Source organism: Natrix helvetica (assembly GCF_964273705.1).
Source record: "Natrix helvetica genome assembly, chromosome: 7".
NCBI classification, from domain to species: domain Eukaryota; kingdom Metazoa; phylum Chordata; class Lepidosauria; order Squamata; family Natricidae; genus Natrix; species Natrix helvetica.
The window spans coordinates 22,037,008-22,053,499 of record NC_138558.1 but is presented as its reverse complement, the minus strand read 5'-3'; the positions used below and the strand labels follow the sequence as shown (position 1 = coordinate 22,053,499).

At 41.5% G+C, this 16,492-nt stretch overlaps 1 protein-coding gene across 1 annotated transcript; it reads left to right on the top strand.

Moving 5' to 3' along the window:
- The first annotated feature begins 5,099 nt into the window (after window positions 1-5,099).
- Window positions 5,100-16,229, top strand: RSPH6A (radial spoke head 6 homolog A). The gene is made up of 6 exons (XM_081960055.1): window positions 5,100-5,721; window positions 7,351-7,588; window positions 8,787-9,545; window positions 14,262-14,400; window positions 15,246-15,363; window positions 15,818-16,229. The coding sequence occupies exons 1-6, from the start codon at window positions 5,162-5,164 to the stop codon at window positions 16,044-16,046; spliced, it is 2,043 nt and encodes a 680-aa protein (XP_081816181.1). The 5' UTR covers window positions 5,100-5,161; the 3' UTR covers window positions 16,047-16,229.
- Window positions 16,230-16,492: the final 263 nt, after the last annotated feature.

Below are 16,492 nucleotides of genomic sequence, written 5' to 3'. Positions count from 1 at the left end.
GGGGAAGAATGGCTTCCTCCCTTAGTCCTAATAGCCTTTCCACATGGGGAAAGGATTTTGAGTGGCTGCATTAGTTTTTTCTATGTTCAGCTGCACCACAGTTGCCATTTAATTTCATCAGCCATTGCAAGGTGTGTATATGTAAGGCTGAGCCTGCATCGCTATTCTTACAATAGGTAACTTATGGATCATAGCAATTCATTTTCATTAAAGTTTAAGATTCTAATTGCATTTAAGTGTATCTTTCTTTAGCTACACATTGTTTCTACAGCAATACAATACGGTTAAGGTTTAAGGTTTATTTAATTTATAGACCGCCCCCTCTCCCCGTAGGGACTCATGCAATACAATACAATAGTAGAGTTGGAAGGGACCTTGGAGGTCTTCTAGTCGAACCCCCTGCCTAGGCAGGAAACCCTATACCGTTTCAGACAGATGCTATCCAACATCTTCTTAAAGACTTCCAGTGTTGGGGCATTCACAACTTCTGGAGGCAAGCTGTTCCACTGATTAATTGTTCTAACTGTCAGGAAGTTTCTCCTCAGTTCTAAGTTGCTTCTCTCCTTGATTAGTTTCTACCCATTGCTTCTTGTTCTACCCTCAGGTGCTTTGGAGAATAGTTTGACTCCCTCTTCTTTGTGGCAACCCCTGAGATATTGGAACACTGCTATCATGTCTCCCCTAGTCCTTCTTTCTCTTAAGCTAGACATACCTAGTTCCTGCAACCGTTCTTCATATGTTTTAGTCTCCAGTCCTCTAATCATCTTTGTTGGTCTTCTCACACTCTTTCTAGGGTCTCCACATCTTTTTTACATCGTGGCGACCAGAACTGAATGCAGTATTCCAAGTGTGGCCTTACCAAGGCATTATAAAGTGGTATTAACACTTCACGTGATCTTGATTCTATCCCTCTGTTGATGCAGCCTAGAACTGTGTTGGCATGAGTAGCTCTAAGGTGGGGTTTTTTTTCCTAGGATCTCGGGAACATAACTGACATCATTATTTCCCTTCATGGAAAGTGGAGAATAGATGAAAACTAACACAAGTCCTATTTTTTTTTAAAAAAACTGTCTTGTATATCCTACTCACTTTGTGCTCCCCCCAGCAGGCCTAAAATGGAAAACTAAAGCTTTGGCCTCCAAAATAATATTTGCATCTGTCTCTGGTTCAAGTTACTTTTTTATTTGTCACATTTTTTAAAAAAAATTCCCCACAAATGTTAAGCACTTCAGCCCCTAACTAGGACTATCTTAAAAAACAAGAAAAAGAAACTTTGCTTTTATGCTTTTTTTTAAATGTCCAAAGCCTTTCAACCTATACCATGTTCTTCAGCAATTATAAATATTCCAACAGGAAGAACCCAAATCGAATGGATTGATGTCAGTTCTAAATATCTTAATTCAGTTTCTTGAGAGAATAATTTGGGCTTTTCACAAGCCGGGGTGAACCAAGAACAAATAAAAGAAAATTGAAATCCAGACATATGATGCAAAAAGGAGATTTTATTCTCAAGAACAAAAGTTCTACTCTTAAGGGTAGACTATGGAGAAAATGGGCTGCATGGACTTGGTTTTATAGGGGGACTGGTCCTTTGTGTGAACTTGGGGTATGGTTTGTGTATATGTTGGTCTCAATGTGTTTTTCAAACCCGGGTGAAATCAACTTACCTTTGCTACCAGTTTGGTAGCAATGTGAGCGCACTCAGAGGGTCAAAATGGGATGTGCCGGCTACTGAGCACATCTGCAAAGTTAAGTAGAACAGCAAGGGGGGAATCCGCTGTGCCAGGTGATTTAGATTAGCTAGAAAGCAGAAAATCTGACCATTGTAGCTAATATAAATCATGTGTCACAACTGATAGCCTGAAATAGCAGTTTAGGCAAACAGGTAGCATTTTTACTACCGGTTTGGGTGAACCAGTCAGAACCGGTAATATTTCACCCCTGTGTCAAACTCCTGCAGGGGTTTGCCATACCTGGGTGTGGGGGAAAGCAGCAATGGCAGTGAGAATCAGCAGCGAATGACGGCAGGGTTCCCAGCCACCGAACAGCTAGCCAGTGGTGCATGCTTCAGCATTTCTCCAGTGGTGGCTGAAGGCAATGGCAGCACTTCTCCTTTGTTTCTTCCCCTTCGACCAGATGATTGGCAGTGGGCCGGGAGGCCATGATCTGGCTGTCAAACAGCTGACTGGCAGCAGCTTTATCAGCAGCAGCTCAATCAAACAGAGCTACATCATGGGATTCCAAGTTGACTGGGCTGTCCGATCGACTACCGGATGGTGGTTGAGTGGCTGGAGACGTGTCTAGGCAGAAAGAGGGCATGGACCCTGCCTACATAAGACGCTGGAAGGCAAAAGCTGCCAGCACTGACTTTGCAACAAACTTTCAGCCAAAGGACTCAATGAGTGCTGAGTCTCAGGCCTAAATAAACCTTGTTTCTGTTTAACAGTTCCAGAGCAATTGAGCTTCTGTTTTGGCCAGGTCCAGAGCTTGGACCATTGAGACGCGTCCTTTCTATGCAGTTCTAGATGCCCCTGGTTTGAGCTCTGATCATGTGTGAAATGCGCTCTGATCATGTGTGAAAAGGTAGGAACTTTGCCTTCAGATATGCAGACTCCATCTTTGAATGTCTATGGAGATTCTCAGTCATTCAGGTCATGGTTGTCCCAAAGATGCTTTTTCAAGAGGCAACTGGACTTTCTGGTTTTATTCTGGAGATGTTTCGCTTCTCAGCCAAGAAGCTTCTTCAGCTTAGACTGGATGGTGGCAAATGGAAGGATACCCCTTGCAATTGTCTGTACCTCTATAACAGAACACACTATTTTCAATTTAAAGCTATCCTGCCACATTCAACCTTTTGTCCATGGTAGCAGTTACATTATTTTGATACTTGTTTGAATTTCATACCATAAAACATCATTGGAATACAGCTGCCATCTGCTGGATACATCTTGCTATATTTTCCTATCGGCTTCTGAGAATGTTCTCAAATCAACCTGGTGGCCACATCAACTGTATATTATGCCAACCTATCTTCATGTACATTGTCCTCCTTGAACTTGGAGTGCATTGGTCCCGTGTCAAATGGTTAGACTTATCACCATTGGCTGGGAAATATTTATTTATTTATTTCATCAAGCATGAATTAGATAACAGATATATGTATAAACATGATTATGAATACATGAAATGGATACAAATAAAAGGGGATATTAGGACAGGGACGGTAGGCACTCTGGTGTGTTTATGCCCACCCCTTAAAGACCTTTTAGGAATGGGGTGAGGTCAACAATAAACAGTCTAAGGTTCTGGGAGTTGACTTCAACAAGTCTTAAAATTGTCAAGATCGGGCACCCCTGTTGTAGAATATTTCCTTCCTGCTCCGGACTTTCGAGCAAAAGAGGAAATGAAAGTGCTGTGTGTTATAATAGAAAATAGATTAGTCTTTTCTAACATACTTAGATCTGGCAGGTAACTTAATACATCATTTTATAAAAATTCTCTTAAGTTTAGAGCACAACATAAAGTTCAATCCGTTTAGCCAGGTATTTTCTCATTGTTCCATTTGCATATTGTAAGCAAAGTTTTGGGCCCTTTTATCATGCATTATTCTATTTGTTTTCGTCTCTCGTATGTCAACAAAAGTTCATACATTTTAGCAATAACAAAACTCATCATTATTGTACCTATAGCGCCTAATTCAGTATCATCAGTCGATTCATAGTTGACTAGAAACTCCTTGCAGGGTTTTTGCATGAAATGGGGAAAATGCCCTTGTAACTGATGGCTTTGATGATTAAAAAATGGACAATAGAAAACAGTGAGAGGGGCTTTTTGTAACCAGAGTCTATGAGATAATTTTGCTATATTTGCTGCAGAAGAAATCAGAAGCTTATTTCTATCTTTTTATTGTTTCTCTCTGCACTTTTTAAATTTTTCCTTCTCTCTTTGTTATATTTTATATTAGTGTTGTTTTTATGTTTTCTTTAAAACATATATTAAAAAAAGAGTTGGATGCCCAGTTAACGAAGCCATCTGGCTTATCCAGAGCACCTCTATCTGTCGCTCTGAGTCTTGGGGGGGGGGGAGGCAGGCAACAGGCCATGCTCACAAAACAAACTCGATGATCATGGGGGATCATGGGGGCTTGCACAACCTAGAGCTATGCCGCTACAGTCAGACTTGAGTGTAGTACACAAAATTATCTGCTACAATATCCTAGCGGTCAATGACTACTTCAGCTTCAATCGCAATAATACAAGAGCACACAACAGATACAAACTCAATGTAAACTGCTCCAAACTTGATTGCAGAAAATACGACTTCAGCAAGAGTGGTCAACACCTGGAATGCACTACCTGATTCTGTTGTTAACATCTTCAAATCCCCATAATTTTTAACCTTAAACTATCTACCGTGAACTTCGCCCCATTCCGAAGAGGTCTTTAAAAGGGGGCGTGCATAAGCGCACCATCGTGCTCCTGTCCCTGTCCTCCTGTCCCCATTTATCCATCCCCATTTCATTCATATTTATGTTTATTCTTATACCTATTATCTTGTAAACCACTGACAAATTAAATAAATAAATAAATATAAAAAACCCTATCTGGCTTCACGCCTTGGATAAGCCTAGCAACTGAATTTCAACACAGTGGGTGAACACTTTCTATGTGTTTATGGCTATGTTTTGCTTATTTTATATCCATTTATTTGTGCCATTTTTTTTCATGGGTCCATGTCTTATGTCTATACTGATACTTGTTTCCTTGTACTTGTTGACAAATCAATAAATAAAGCAATCAAGGAAGGAAGGAAGGAAGGAAGGAAGGAAGGAAGGAAGGAAGGAAGGAAGAAAGAAAGAAAGAAAGAAAGAAAGAAAGAAAGAAAGAAAGAAAGAAAGAAAGAAAGAAAGAAAGAAAGAAAGAAAGAAAGAAAGAAAGAAAGAAAGAAAGAAAGAAAGATGCCTGTCAGACCTGGCCAACAGTTTCCCGATCCGACCACTAGCGGCGCCCTTCTCCTCGCCTCCTCAGTTAGGAGCGTCGCAGCCAATCCGCTTTCCCTAGCAACGGCGCCCAGTTGACATTAGCAACGCTTCTCGCAAAGTGGTGAAGCGTCCCTGCAAAGGCGAAGCGACGGCAAACTCCGCGCTCGCCCGCTTTACCCAATGGCCGAACCCCCCGAAGAGCAGCCGGAGCCCCAAGATGAAACGCCCGGAGACGCCAACGTGCCCGATGCAGAGGGCGTCCCCGAAGAGGGTCGGCCGCTGTGGCCGGACCACGGTCCGGTTCAGCCCCAGCGAAGCACCGTCTACCAGCCAGAGCAGCCTCGGCTGAGCGTCTACGACCAGCAGCAGGAAGGCAAAGGCAACGTCTACCAGCCCCAGCAAGCCAGAGGCGCCCTCTTTCAAGCGAGGGGCGCCACGCCGGATTCGAAGGGCGGCGTGTCTTGGCAGCAGCCGCCGGGGAGGGCGAACCTTCAGCAGCCTACCAGCTACGTGGATCAGAGGGCAGGGAGCAGTTTCCAAGCCACGACGTCCAGGAGCAGCCAAATGCTGCAGTCGGACCCCCACGGCCCTTACCAGCCCCACGAACCGGGCTTCCTCTCCCAGCTGAGGATGATGAATTTGTACGAAGACCAGGTTTCAGATCCGGGTCCTCGGATACTGGCCATCAAGAATGCAAAAGCCTACCTGTTGCGGACCAGCGTCAAAACGGGCGTCAGCTTGTGAGTTAGCAGAGGGATAGGAGCAACAACAAAACAAAACCCTCGGCTAAGGAAACCTGCACCCGCAGGCACCAGTTGGTTCGCGGGGTCGGGGTCGTGGGGAGATAAGAAATAAAAATTGCAGGCAGTGTTGGGTTCCCCTACTATGCTCCGTTTAAGTTTGGTGGTTGTGGGAAGCCAGCCATTGTGAGCTTTCCTGCAAACAGCAGTACTTAAACCAGAGTTTAAAGCAGAGGTCTTCAAACTTGCCAACTTTAAGACTTGTGGACTTCAACTCCCAGAATTCTCCAGCCAGCATAGCTATAGGGATAGGAATAGGGATAGGGATAGGGATAGAGATAGGGATAGGGTTAGGGATAGAGATAGAGATAGAGATAGAGATAGGGTTAGGGATAGGGATAGCTGGCTGGAGAATTCTGGGAGATGAAGTCCACAAGTCTTAAAGTTGCCAAATTTGGAGACCCCCTGGTTTTAACGTATGAACTAACGGGAAGCCACCCAAAAACGTATAAGAAATCTAGAGTTGTGTGCTGCAGAAAGCCTGATAGGACACTAGATGGCAGTAAAGAGCTGGAGGAAACTTCAGCCTTTTCTGTTGAGACCTGATATTTGCAATCTGATAAATTTGCAAAAACCTGTAACTCCAAAAGTTACAGAAGTTGTTCTCGTTTTATTCCCAAGCCCTTTATTTTAAAAAAAATATTGCTCCCTCCCAGCTTTAAAAATGATAAAGGAGCACTGAGCTTTTGAATACTTACAAGCTGAATAATAGTTTCCAGAGACTGTCTTTGGATTGGTTTGCTTGAGTAAAACCAATCCAAAGATGTGTGGCCTGTTTTAAAAATAGATGCATTTTATAAGTCTATTAATCTTGGTGGCAAATATTTGCATCACTGCTAAATGACAGCAAAGAATTTTCAATATTCTTTTACTGATATTTAGATTTTTGATATCCTAAATTTATTATGGTGTATATGAGGATTGTGCCATAAGAAATTCAGTTCATTTTATTGGATGCATCAACTATTACCTTAAGAATTGGATCACAGACCATAAAGCAGGGGTGAAATTCAGCAGGTTCTGATAGGTTCTGGAGAACCAGTAGCGGAAATTTTGAGTAGTTCGGAGAACTGGCAAATACCACCTCTGTCTGTTTTTTGTAGTATCCTTTTGCAGTAAGATTTTGCAGTATCCTTCCCCTGCCACGCCCACCAGGCCACGCCCACAGTACCGGTAGTAAAAAAAAATGCATTTCACCACTGCCATAAAGGCTTGTAACATTTATTTACAATTACACATATATTGTATGTTTTGTATGGGAGGTCAATGCAGTGTACATAATGCTCCCACTTATTTTTTTTTCTCCCTTTGAGATCAGTTGGCACAAAATTTCTGTCCAAAAGTCAATCCATGTTTCTGTGATGGAGGATGAACTAAAACTGGTCCATGCTCTGAGCCCAGCATCTTAACTTAAACTTAATAAAGTTCATTATATCTCCAAGTTGTCATAGATTTTCTTCTTTGACAAATGGTTGGTTTTAAAAGCTAACGAAGTAGCATGGGAGAGAAATGAGCCAGTGATGAGTGGTAGTAGTTGGCTAATAGCAATCCTTTTTCATAATTGCATAGGTATGACCATCTTTCTGACATGTTGTCAAAGATTCTGGAAGAGCGGCCTGAAAATCCAGCAGATATCATCGAGAACATCAGTAAGGATATAAAGTGTGCTCGATTCCAAAAGAAATTGGACACCCTCCGGGATGAATTTGAAAAACACCCAACATTTGAATTGGCTGAAATATACAAAACTCTCTTCCAAAGGGCTGGTGGTGGAGATGGCGCAGATCAAGAACCAGAAGAGGAATTGGTAAGTCAGTCCAATACAAATAGTCCTTCATTTACAACCATAATGGAGCCCAAAATGTACATTGCTAAGTAAAACATTTGTTAAGTGAATTTTGCCCCATTGTTGCCCTGTTTTATGGGGCATGGTACATGCTACAGTGTTGTAGAAAGGAGATAGATAAATAGACAAAAGACAAAGTTTCTACAGGTATTCCTCGATTTAGAAACACAATTGAGCCGGGGTGAAATCCAGCAGGTTTTGACAGGTTCTGGGAAACTGGTAGCGGAAATTTTGAGTAGTTCAGAGAACCGGCAAATTCCACCTCTGGCTGGCCCCAGAGTGGGGTGGGAATGGAGATTTTGCAGTATCCTCCCCCTGCAAGCTCAAGCCGTACCCACCAAGCCACACCACGCCCACCAAGCCACTCCCACAGAACCAGTAGTAAAAATTGAATTTCACCACTGAATGGAGCCCAAAATTTGTTTTGCCCCATTTTACGACCTTTATTGCCACAGTGGTTAAGGGAATCATTGGAATTGTTAAATTAGTAACGCAGTTGTTAAGACAATCTGGCTTCCCCATTGACTTTGTCAGAGGATTGCAGAAGATGGTTAGGGTTGCAACCATCATAAATCAAGCATATGAACCAATTGCCCAAGCATCCAGATTTTGATCATGTGCCTACAGGGATGCTACAATGGCCATAAGTGTGAAGAATGGTCATAAGTCACTTTTTTCAGTGCTGTTATAACTTCAGACAGTCACTAAATGAACAATTGTAAATCGAAAACGTATCTGTATATCTCAAGCAGATACATATTCACTCACAGATACATTACATTAGGGACGGAGATAAATGTGGGATTTTCTCCATAATTTTCATCAACCATTTGATGGGGTTTGCACTAATAGTTTCATAAACTATTTGGTATGTTTGTACCATGCTGGTCAGCTTGATCGAAAGCAGATTATCCAATTAACACAATAAAATATTCAGCAATGTAGTCTTGCACACAGTAATTTTTCAGAACTATTCACTGCAACAAACATTACATGGGAGGAAAATATCAAGGCCACGTATTGCTTGTGAGTGAATCCTATTAAATTCAGTGTTAAATTATAAATGTGTTGAGGATTTGCTCCAGTAAGAATAAATGCTTACATATAGTGAAAGACAATTCCTTTATTATGCTCCCTAATTGAAGGTTTTCCTCTTTAGCCAGAAACTCCTCTACCCAATGTAATGGAGACAGCTTACTATTTTGAACAGGCTGGGGTTGGTTTGAGCTCAGAAGAATACTACCACATATTCCTTGCCCTCAAGCAACTGATTGCCACTCATCCAATCCAGACGTGTCGCTTCTGGGGCAAACTTTTAGGTATTGAAGCCAATTATATTGTAGCTGAAGTTGAATTCCGTGAAGGAGAAGAGGAGGAAGAAGCAGAGGAAGAAGAAACTGCCGAGGAAGGACTAAAAGAGGGAATAGAGGCCAGGGATGAAGAAGATGAAGATGAAGAAGAAAAAGATGAGCCACCAAAACCCAACTACAAGCCGCCACCAGTAACACCAAAAGAAGATTATCGGACCGGTGCTAATAAATACACTTACTTTGTTTGCAACGAACCAGGCAAACCGTGGGTGAAATTACCCCAGGTGACCCCTACTCAGATCGTGAATGCCAGGAAAATTAAGAAGTTCTTAGTGGGGAAGTTAGATGCTCCCATTGTGTGTTATCCACCTTTCCCAGGCAATGAGGCAAATTACCTCAGGGTCCAGATTGCCCGCATTTCAGCAGCAACACAGGTCAGTCCCCTTGGCTTTTATCAGTTTGGAGAAGAAGAAGGGGATGAAGAGGAAGAAGGCGGAGCTGGGAGAGACAGTTATGAAGAAAATCCTGACTTCGAACCCATTCCTGTGCCAGAGTTGTTGGACACCCTTTCGAACTGGGTGCATCATGTACAGAATATTTTAAAACAGGTATGCTAAGCAAAATCTGCACTTGTGATGCCAAAAAAATACCAAAACCACTGTACAGCTTTAGTGCCTGTCAATTGCAGCTTTAGTAATTTTTATTTCCTTAACACGTTCCAGGGGGAAAAAAGACTTCTGCGGTAAATTTTTTCCAGCATTGAAATTAATGAACAAGGGTGGAAAGTTTTATTGGTGGTGGCCTCCCTGTTGATATAAGTCAGGGGTGTCCAAACTTGGCAACTTTAAGACTTGTGGACTTCAACTCCCAGAATTCCCCAGCCAGCTCTGCTGGCTGGGGAATTTCTGGAGAGTTGAAGTCCACAAGTCTTAAAGTTGCCAAGTTTGGACACCCCTGATATAAGTTCTTTACATGATCAATAGAAACATAAGAAAACCAATCCCAAATAACCTCTTTTCTGCTTATGTTTTTCAAGCATTCATACTAAAAAGCATCAGAGATGTTATAGTGCTGGAAATATTCCATTTTCGTCCAAAAGCCACCAGTTCCCTAATCTCTCAGTATGTATGTATATACTGTAGATCCTTCTACTGATATGATCTGCATCTCACCTGTTACTTGCATTACAGTGTTAATAATATGGAACAGGTGTAAGACTCTACTAGGGAATAAGGCCAGGACAATCAGTTTTTATTTAATTTAACTATGCTATGTAGCTTATTTAAATTCAGGGATTAGATAAATATCACAATACAATACAATACATTAGCAGAGTTGGAAGGGACCTTGGAGGTCTTCTAGTCCAACCCCATACCTAGGCAGGAAACCCTACTGTTTCAGACAAATGGCTATCCAACATCTTCTTAAAGACTTCCAGTGTTGGGGCATTCACAACTTCTGGAGGCAAGCTGTTCCATTGATTAATTGCTAGGTCTGTCAGGAAATTTCTCCTCAGTTCTAAGTTGCTTCTCTCCTTGATTAGTTTCCACCCACTGCTTCTTGTCCTGCCCTCAGGTGCTTTGGAGAATAGCTTGACTCCCTCTTCTTTGTGGCAACCCCTGAGATATTGGAACACTGCTATCATGTCTCCCCTAGTCCTTCTTTTCATTAAACTAGACATACCCAGTTCCTGCAACTGTTCTTCATATGTTTTAGTCTCCAGTCCCCCTGATCATCTTTGTTGCTCTTCTCTGCACTCTTTCTAGAGTCTCCATATCTTTTCTACATCGTGGCGACCAAAACAGAACGCAGTATTCCAAGTGTGGCCTTACCAAGGCATTATAAAGTGGTATTAACACTTCACATGATCTTGATTCTATCCCTCTGTTTATGTAGCCTAGAACTGTGTTGGCTTTTTTGGCAGCTGCTGCACACCGCTGGCTCTTATTTAAATGGTTGTCCACTAGGACTCCAAGATCCCTCTCACAGTTACTACTATTGAGGAAGGTACCATCTATACTGTACCTGTGCATTTCGTTTTCCTTGCCTAAATGTAGAACCTTACTTTTTTCACCATTGAATTTCATTTTATTAGATAGTGCCCAATGTTCAAGTTTGTCAAGATCCTTCTGTATCTTAAGCCTGTCTTCTGGAGTGTTGGCTATTCCTGCCAGCTTGGTCTCATCTGCAAATTTGATGAGTTCCCCATTTATTCCCTCATCCAAATCATTGATGAAGATGTTGAAGAGTACTGGGCCCAAAACAGAGCCTTGGGGAACTCCATTGCATACCTCCCTCCATGTAGATGCAGTTCCATTGAGGACTACACGTTGAGTGCGGTTGGTCAGCTAGTTATGAATCCATCTGGTGGTGATGCTGTCCAACCCACATTCTTCTACTTTATCTAGTAGTAGGTTATGGTCTACCTTATCAAATGCCTTACTGAAGTCCAAGTAATCTATATTGATGGCATTCCTCTGGTCCACTAATTTTGTCACTTTGTCAAAGAATGCAATAAGATTAGTCTGGCATGATCTGTTTTTGACAAACCCATGTTGGCTTTTGGCTTTTACTTTGTTTACTTCTAGGTGTTCGCTAATTTGTTGCTTGATTATCTTTTCCAGAATCTTTCCTTGTATTGAGGTCAGGCTGATAGGTCTATAGTTTCCTGGATCTATTTTTTTTTCCTTTTTTGAAAATGGGAACCACATCAGCTCTTTTCCAGTCCTCCAGGATCTCTGAAAGATATAGTTCAGTGGTTCTGAGATCTCGTCTGCCAATTTCTTCAGAACCTTGGGGTGTAATCCGTCCGGTCCTGGTGACTTGAACTCGTCTAGGGTAGATAGGTGCTCACTTACCATTTTCTTCCCTATTTCAATTTGTGTTCTTAATCTGATTTTTGTGGTGCTGTTTTTGATAAGTTGGACTGTTTTATCCTTTTGTGTAAAGACAGATGCAAAAAATGAGTTAAATAGTTCTGCTTTCTCCCTGTTGCTTGTCACCTTCTTGCCACTTTCTCCCAGCAATGGACCAATTGTTTCCTTAACCTTTTTCTTGTTTTTAATATGTTGGAAGAAGCTTTTTTTGTTTTTTTGTGGCAAGCCTTTCTTCATTGTGAGCCTTAGCTTTCCTTACTTCATCTTTACAGGCTCGGGGCTATTTGCTGATATTCTGCCTTAGTGATGTCCCCCTCTTTAAACTTTTTATACTTAACTTTTTTGTCTTTCAATTTGTCAGAGTTATTTATGCAGCCATGCTGGTTTCTTTTGGAAGCTGTTATTTTTCTTCTTCATTGGTATTGTGCTAGACTGAGCTTTTGTAATCTCATTTTTCAAAATTTCCCAAGCTTCTTGAGTTTTCCCCTTGAGGATTCTCATCCATGGAATTCTTCCCAAGCTTTCTCTAAGTTTATTGAAATTGGCTCTCTTAAAATCCAAGACACTAGTTTGACTTTGTTCTACTACTTGTGTTTCCATAATGTTGAATTCCAATATTGCATGATCACTTGCCCCCAGGGTTCCTATGGCTTCAACACCTTCTATCATTTCCTCTCTGTTAGTGAGAATTAAGTCTAATATGGCTGATCCCCTTGTTCCCTTCTCTACTTTTTGGGAAACAAAGTTGTCTGCTAGGTTCGTTAGGAACCTAGCAGAGTTGGTGGAGAGTTTGTTTCCCAGTTGATGTCAGGGTAGTTAAAATCCCCCATTACTATTGTGATGTGTTTCCTACATACCTTAGTTAGCTGACTAGCAAAAAGTTCATCTACTTCCTCTGCTTGGTTGGGTGGCCTGTAGTATAGACCTATGGCAATGTCATTTCCCCCCCAACCTTTAATATTGACCCAAATGCATTCAAGATAGATCTCATCATTGTTGTGCTCTGTTTCTGTAGAGATGTAGTTATTGCTTATATATAGTGCAACTCCACCTCCTCTTTTATTTGGTCTATTTCTTTTAAATAATTTAATGTTCCTGGAAATTGACTAATTTCTGCTCTATATTAAATCAATGAAAATATTATCAGAATGATGGCAATGGGATAATAATTATACATTGGGATAATAATTATACATCCGTATAATGGTTTTATATAATTATCCTTAAGGTAGATGACAAAGTATGCAATTAGGTTTTTGTAGTATTCAGAGTTAGGCAAGAAGGTCATAAATCTAAGCACCCACATTACCAGATCTGACTTTTTTGCAGCAATCATTACATGAGCATTAGGATCATTAAGGGAATCAATGCATTCCTATGAGTGCTTTTCGGCAGAAATCAGCCAAAAAGGATAGAAATCATTTTTTAAAAAATTATAAATCACAGTCATGTTACTGAAGTATGCTGCAACCAGCCACAATAGTGAGCCTGTTGCTATATGACCGAAATATGGTCAAAGGACCGCACGTGTGCAGCCATTAAAACTTCAGAACTAGTTCTTAATGGCTTGAGGGGGCTCCTGTTGTAACTTTGAAGTCGTTAAGTCAGGGGTGTCAAACTCAAGGCCAGGGGGCTGGATCAGGCCCGCAGGGTACTTAGCTCTGGCCCGCAGGACCACCCTGGAAACAGCAAAGGACCAGCCCACAGTGCTTCTGCCAGCAAAAATGGGCTCCCAAGTTCCGTTTTGGGCTGGCGCGGCCTCCTCCAACCCTCTGCCAGTGAAAATGGCCCTACCGAGCTCAGTTTTGTTTGGCAGAGGGTTGCAGGAGGCCGTGCCAGCCCAAAATGGAACTCGGGAGCCTGTTTTCTCTGGTGGAGCACTCAGGCCACCACAGGTGCCCCCCGATAGGAGTAATGTCAAGCTGCCAATGCCCACCCCGGCCCACTGAGGTTGAACACAACCCTGATGCGGCCCTCAATGAAATCAAGTTTATCACACCCTCCATTGTTAAGTGGGGACTACCCATATAACTGAAAGCGGTGAACATACCTTGCCTCTTATCCGCCCCCCAGTCACCACCCTGTGAGGTGAAGTGGGCTGAGAGAGCCCAAAGTCGCCCAGCCAGCAGTAGGCACTGGACAACAAAAACGTGTACACTTTGAAATAGGATGTGTGAGTGAAGCGATTTCATAAATCTCGTATGCTTACCAAAACATTCCCAATTACATTTGTCATACATATATATGACCAAACAATGTTCCACCCACTCAGGTATGGGATGATTTTAAAATACCAGGCAGCTCACTGAAGGGGAAAAAGCCTGATAGAGGAGAGCTAAGATAATGGCGCTGGAGACATCCAGTGGAGAAAAAGGTGGCATATATGTGTCCTCGTAGGCAAATGAAAAAAGTCATTGACCTTGCTGATTCTGGTTTGTTTGGGTGCAGGGGCGCTGTACCTGGGTTAATCCCTACCAAAAATCAGAGGAAGAGGAGGAAGAGGAAGATGAAGAAGAGAAACAAGAGGAGCCTGAAGAGTTACAGGAAACAGGACCGCCTCTTCTCACACCACTCTCTGAAGATGCAGGTACTACAGCAAAAATCTCACCTGGCCGATTCTTTTTGTTTCTTAAGTTCTAGGAACATGGATTGTTTGGGCAGTGAGAAAGCAGACAATGGTGATGAGTGATTTTGTTAAATCAACTTATCACATGGTGCATAATTAAACTTTTTAAATAGAAGGTGTATTTTCTCAGGTTTCCAAAAAACACCCCCAACAAAACAAAACTCCAAGGCTTGTGGTTCCTCAAAGTTCCAATTTATTTGTACAGGGAACTTCTACTACCTCCTCCAGCCCTATGTTTAATTTATTTATTGTATACTTATAACATGTATATTTACTGTTTAACTATTTTAATATGACTGTACACCGTCCCGAGTCTCTTTTGAGAGAGGGGCGGTCTAGAAATCCAATAAAGTTAAGTTAAAGTTAAAGTTAGAGATGGCGTGTTGTCGTCACATCTGGGAAAACCCGAATCTGAAAGCTTCCAGATTGTCCCGCCCAGCTGAAAGTTCAAGATCAACACCCACAAGTCCATCACATGGTCCAATCTTCTACTGCCACGAAGACAGATTCCTCCTATTCACATCCAGACAGGTGCAGAGACAAAAGCGACCTTGACTTTCTAAGAAGAATGTTATTATGGCTACACATCACCCAGCTCCATATAATCCCCCCTCCCATTTTCCCACAATAGAAAGTAAACAGTAGAAAGTGTGGCAGGCCTGAAATCTAAAAAGAAAAGATGGCTTGCAGGACTGACATATTTTCCTACATACAGGTCTACCGGCTTCTGATCTGTAAGTTTATCCTGACAGCATAATTTCGTACAAAACATTTCTGATATCCCAAAATCACTTTGTTTTTAACAGATATTCAAAGTATCCCTCCATGGTCTTCTGACGCTTCAACACATTTAGTTCCTCAATATGCCCTCGCTGTCCTTCAAGCTAACTTGTGGCCTGGAGGATATTCCTTTGCTATTGGAAGGTAGGCAGTAAGGATCAATGTAATGTTCTGATTATTTCCAATTATAAAATCTCTGCTCCGTAATTTTCCATCTTAATCAAGGGTTGATTTTATTTATAGAGAAATGACAATACACTGTTTTTATACAGTTTTCACTAAACTCAAGCCAGTGGGATCTACTGAGAACTGCAAACGTTCATCTTTTCCACGACAAATTTGGGATCGAGCACCACAATTTGTTATCCATGAATATAACACAATGCATCCTTTAGGCCAGCGATGGCGAACCTTTTTTGGCTCAGGGGTCATGTTAGCTAGAAAGTCTGAAGCTTGCAAGTCCCAACTTGATTGGGAAAGAGTGATACCGTATACATTGCTGGGAAAAGTAAGGCGGGGGCTGCAGGAAAGAGGCATCACTAATTACCAGTAGATGTGCATTTTTAATAATGTTCGAGTCGTCTGCTTTCTGTTTTAGGAAATTTGATAACATTTATATAGGCTGGGGTCTCAAATACAGTCCAGAAAACTTCAACCCTACATTGCCACCCACAGTGCAGACCGAATATATTATTGGACCTGAAATCAGTGAGGGACTTGATCCAACTGTGGAAGAAGAGATGGCACTTAAGGCTGCACAAGAAGAGGCACTGGAAGCAGAAGAAATGGAGGAAGAGGAAGAGGAAGACGAGGATGAGGACGATTAAGCTCCAAAATACTGTTATAATAGTTTTTGTTAAGGATAAACTTTTCTATAAATGTATTCTGATAAACACTGTATTGTATAATACATTGGTTATTTGTAGTACTTTTGATGAGTAAATCAAAAATAAAACTCTAATAGCATTTTTTTAAAAGTAGTTTGGAATAGCAATAAATCTCAATTTTGAATTAAATTTGTTTCCAGCAGTTGTACTCTATCACCAAAACAAAAAAGAGTAATGTTCAATAGCTAATTAATTATTTTATTTCAATAAGGAAACAATTTCTTAAATATGGAACTGATGGCAATCTTAGATAACTCACAAACCTTGTTTAAAACAAGATGCAATATGACAAAACGGCGATACTGTATGTTCATAGGCCAGTTTTTCCACAAAGATGAGATATCAACATCAGAGCTGCTTGGATGAGAAGCAAAACGTCCTCAAAG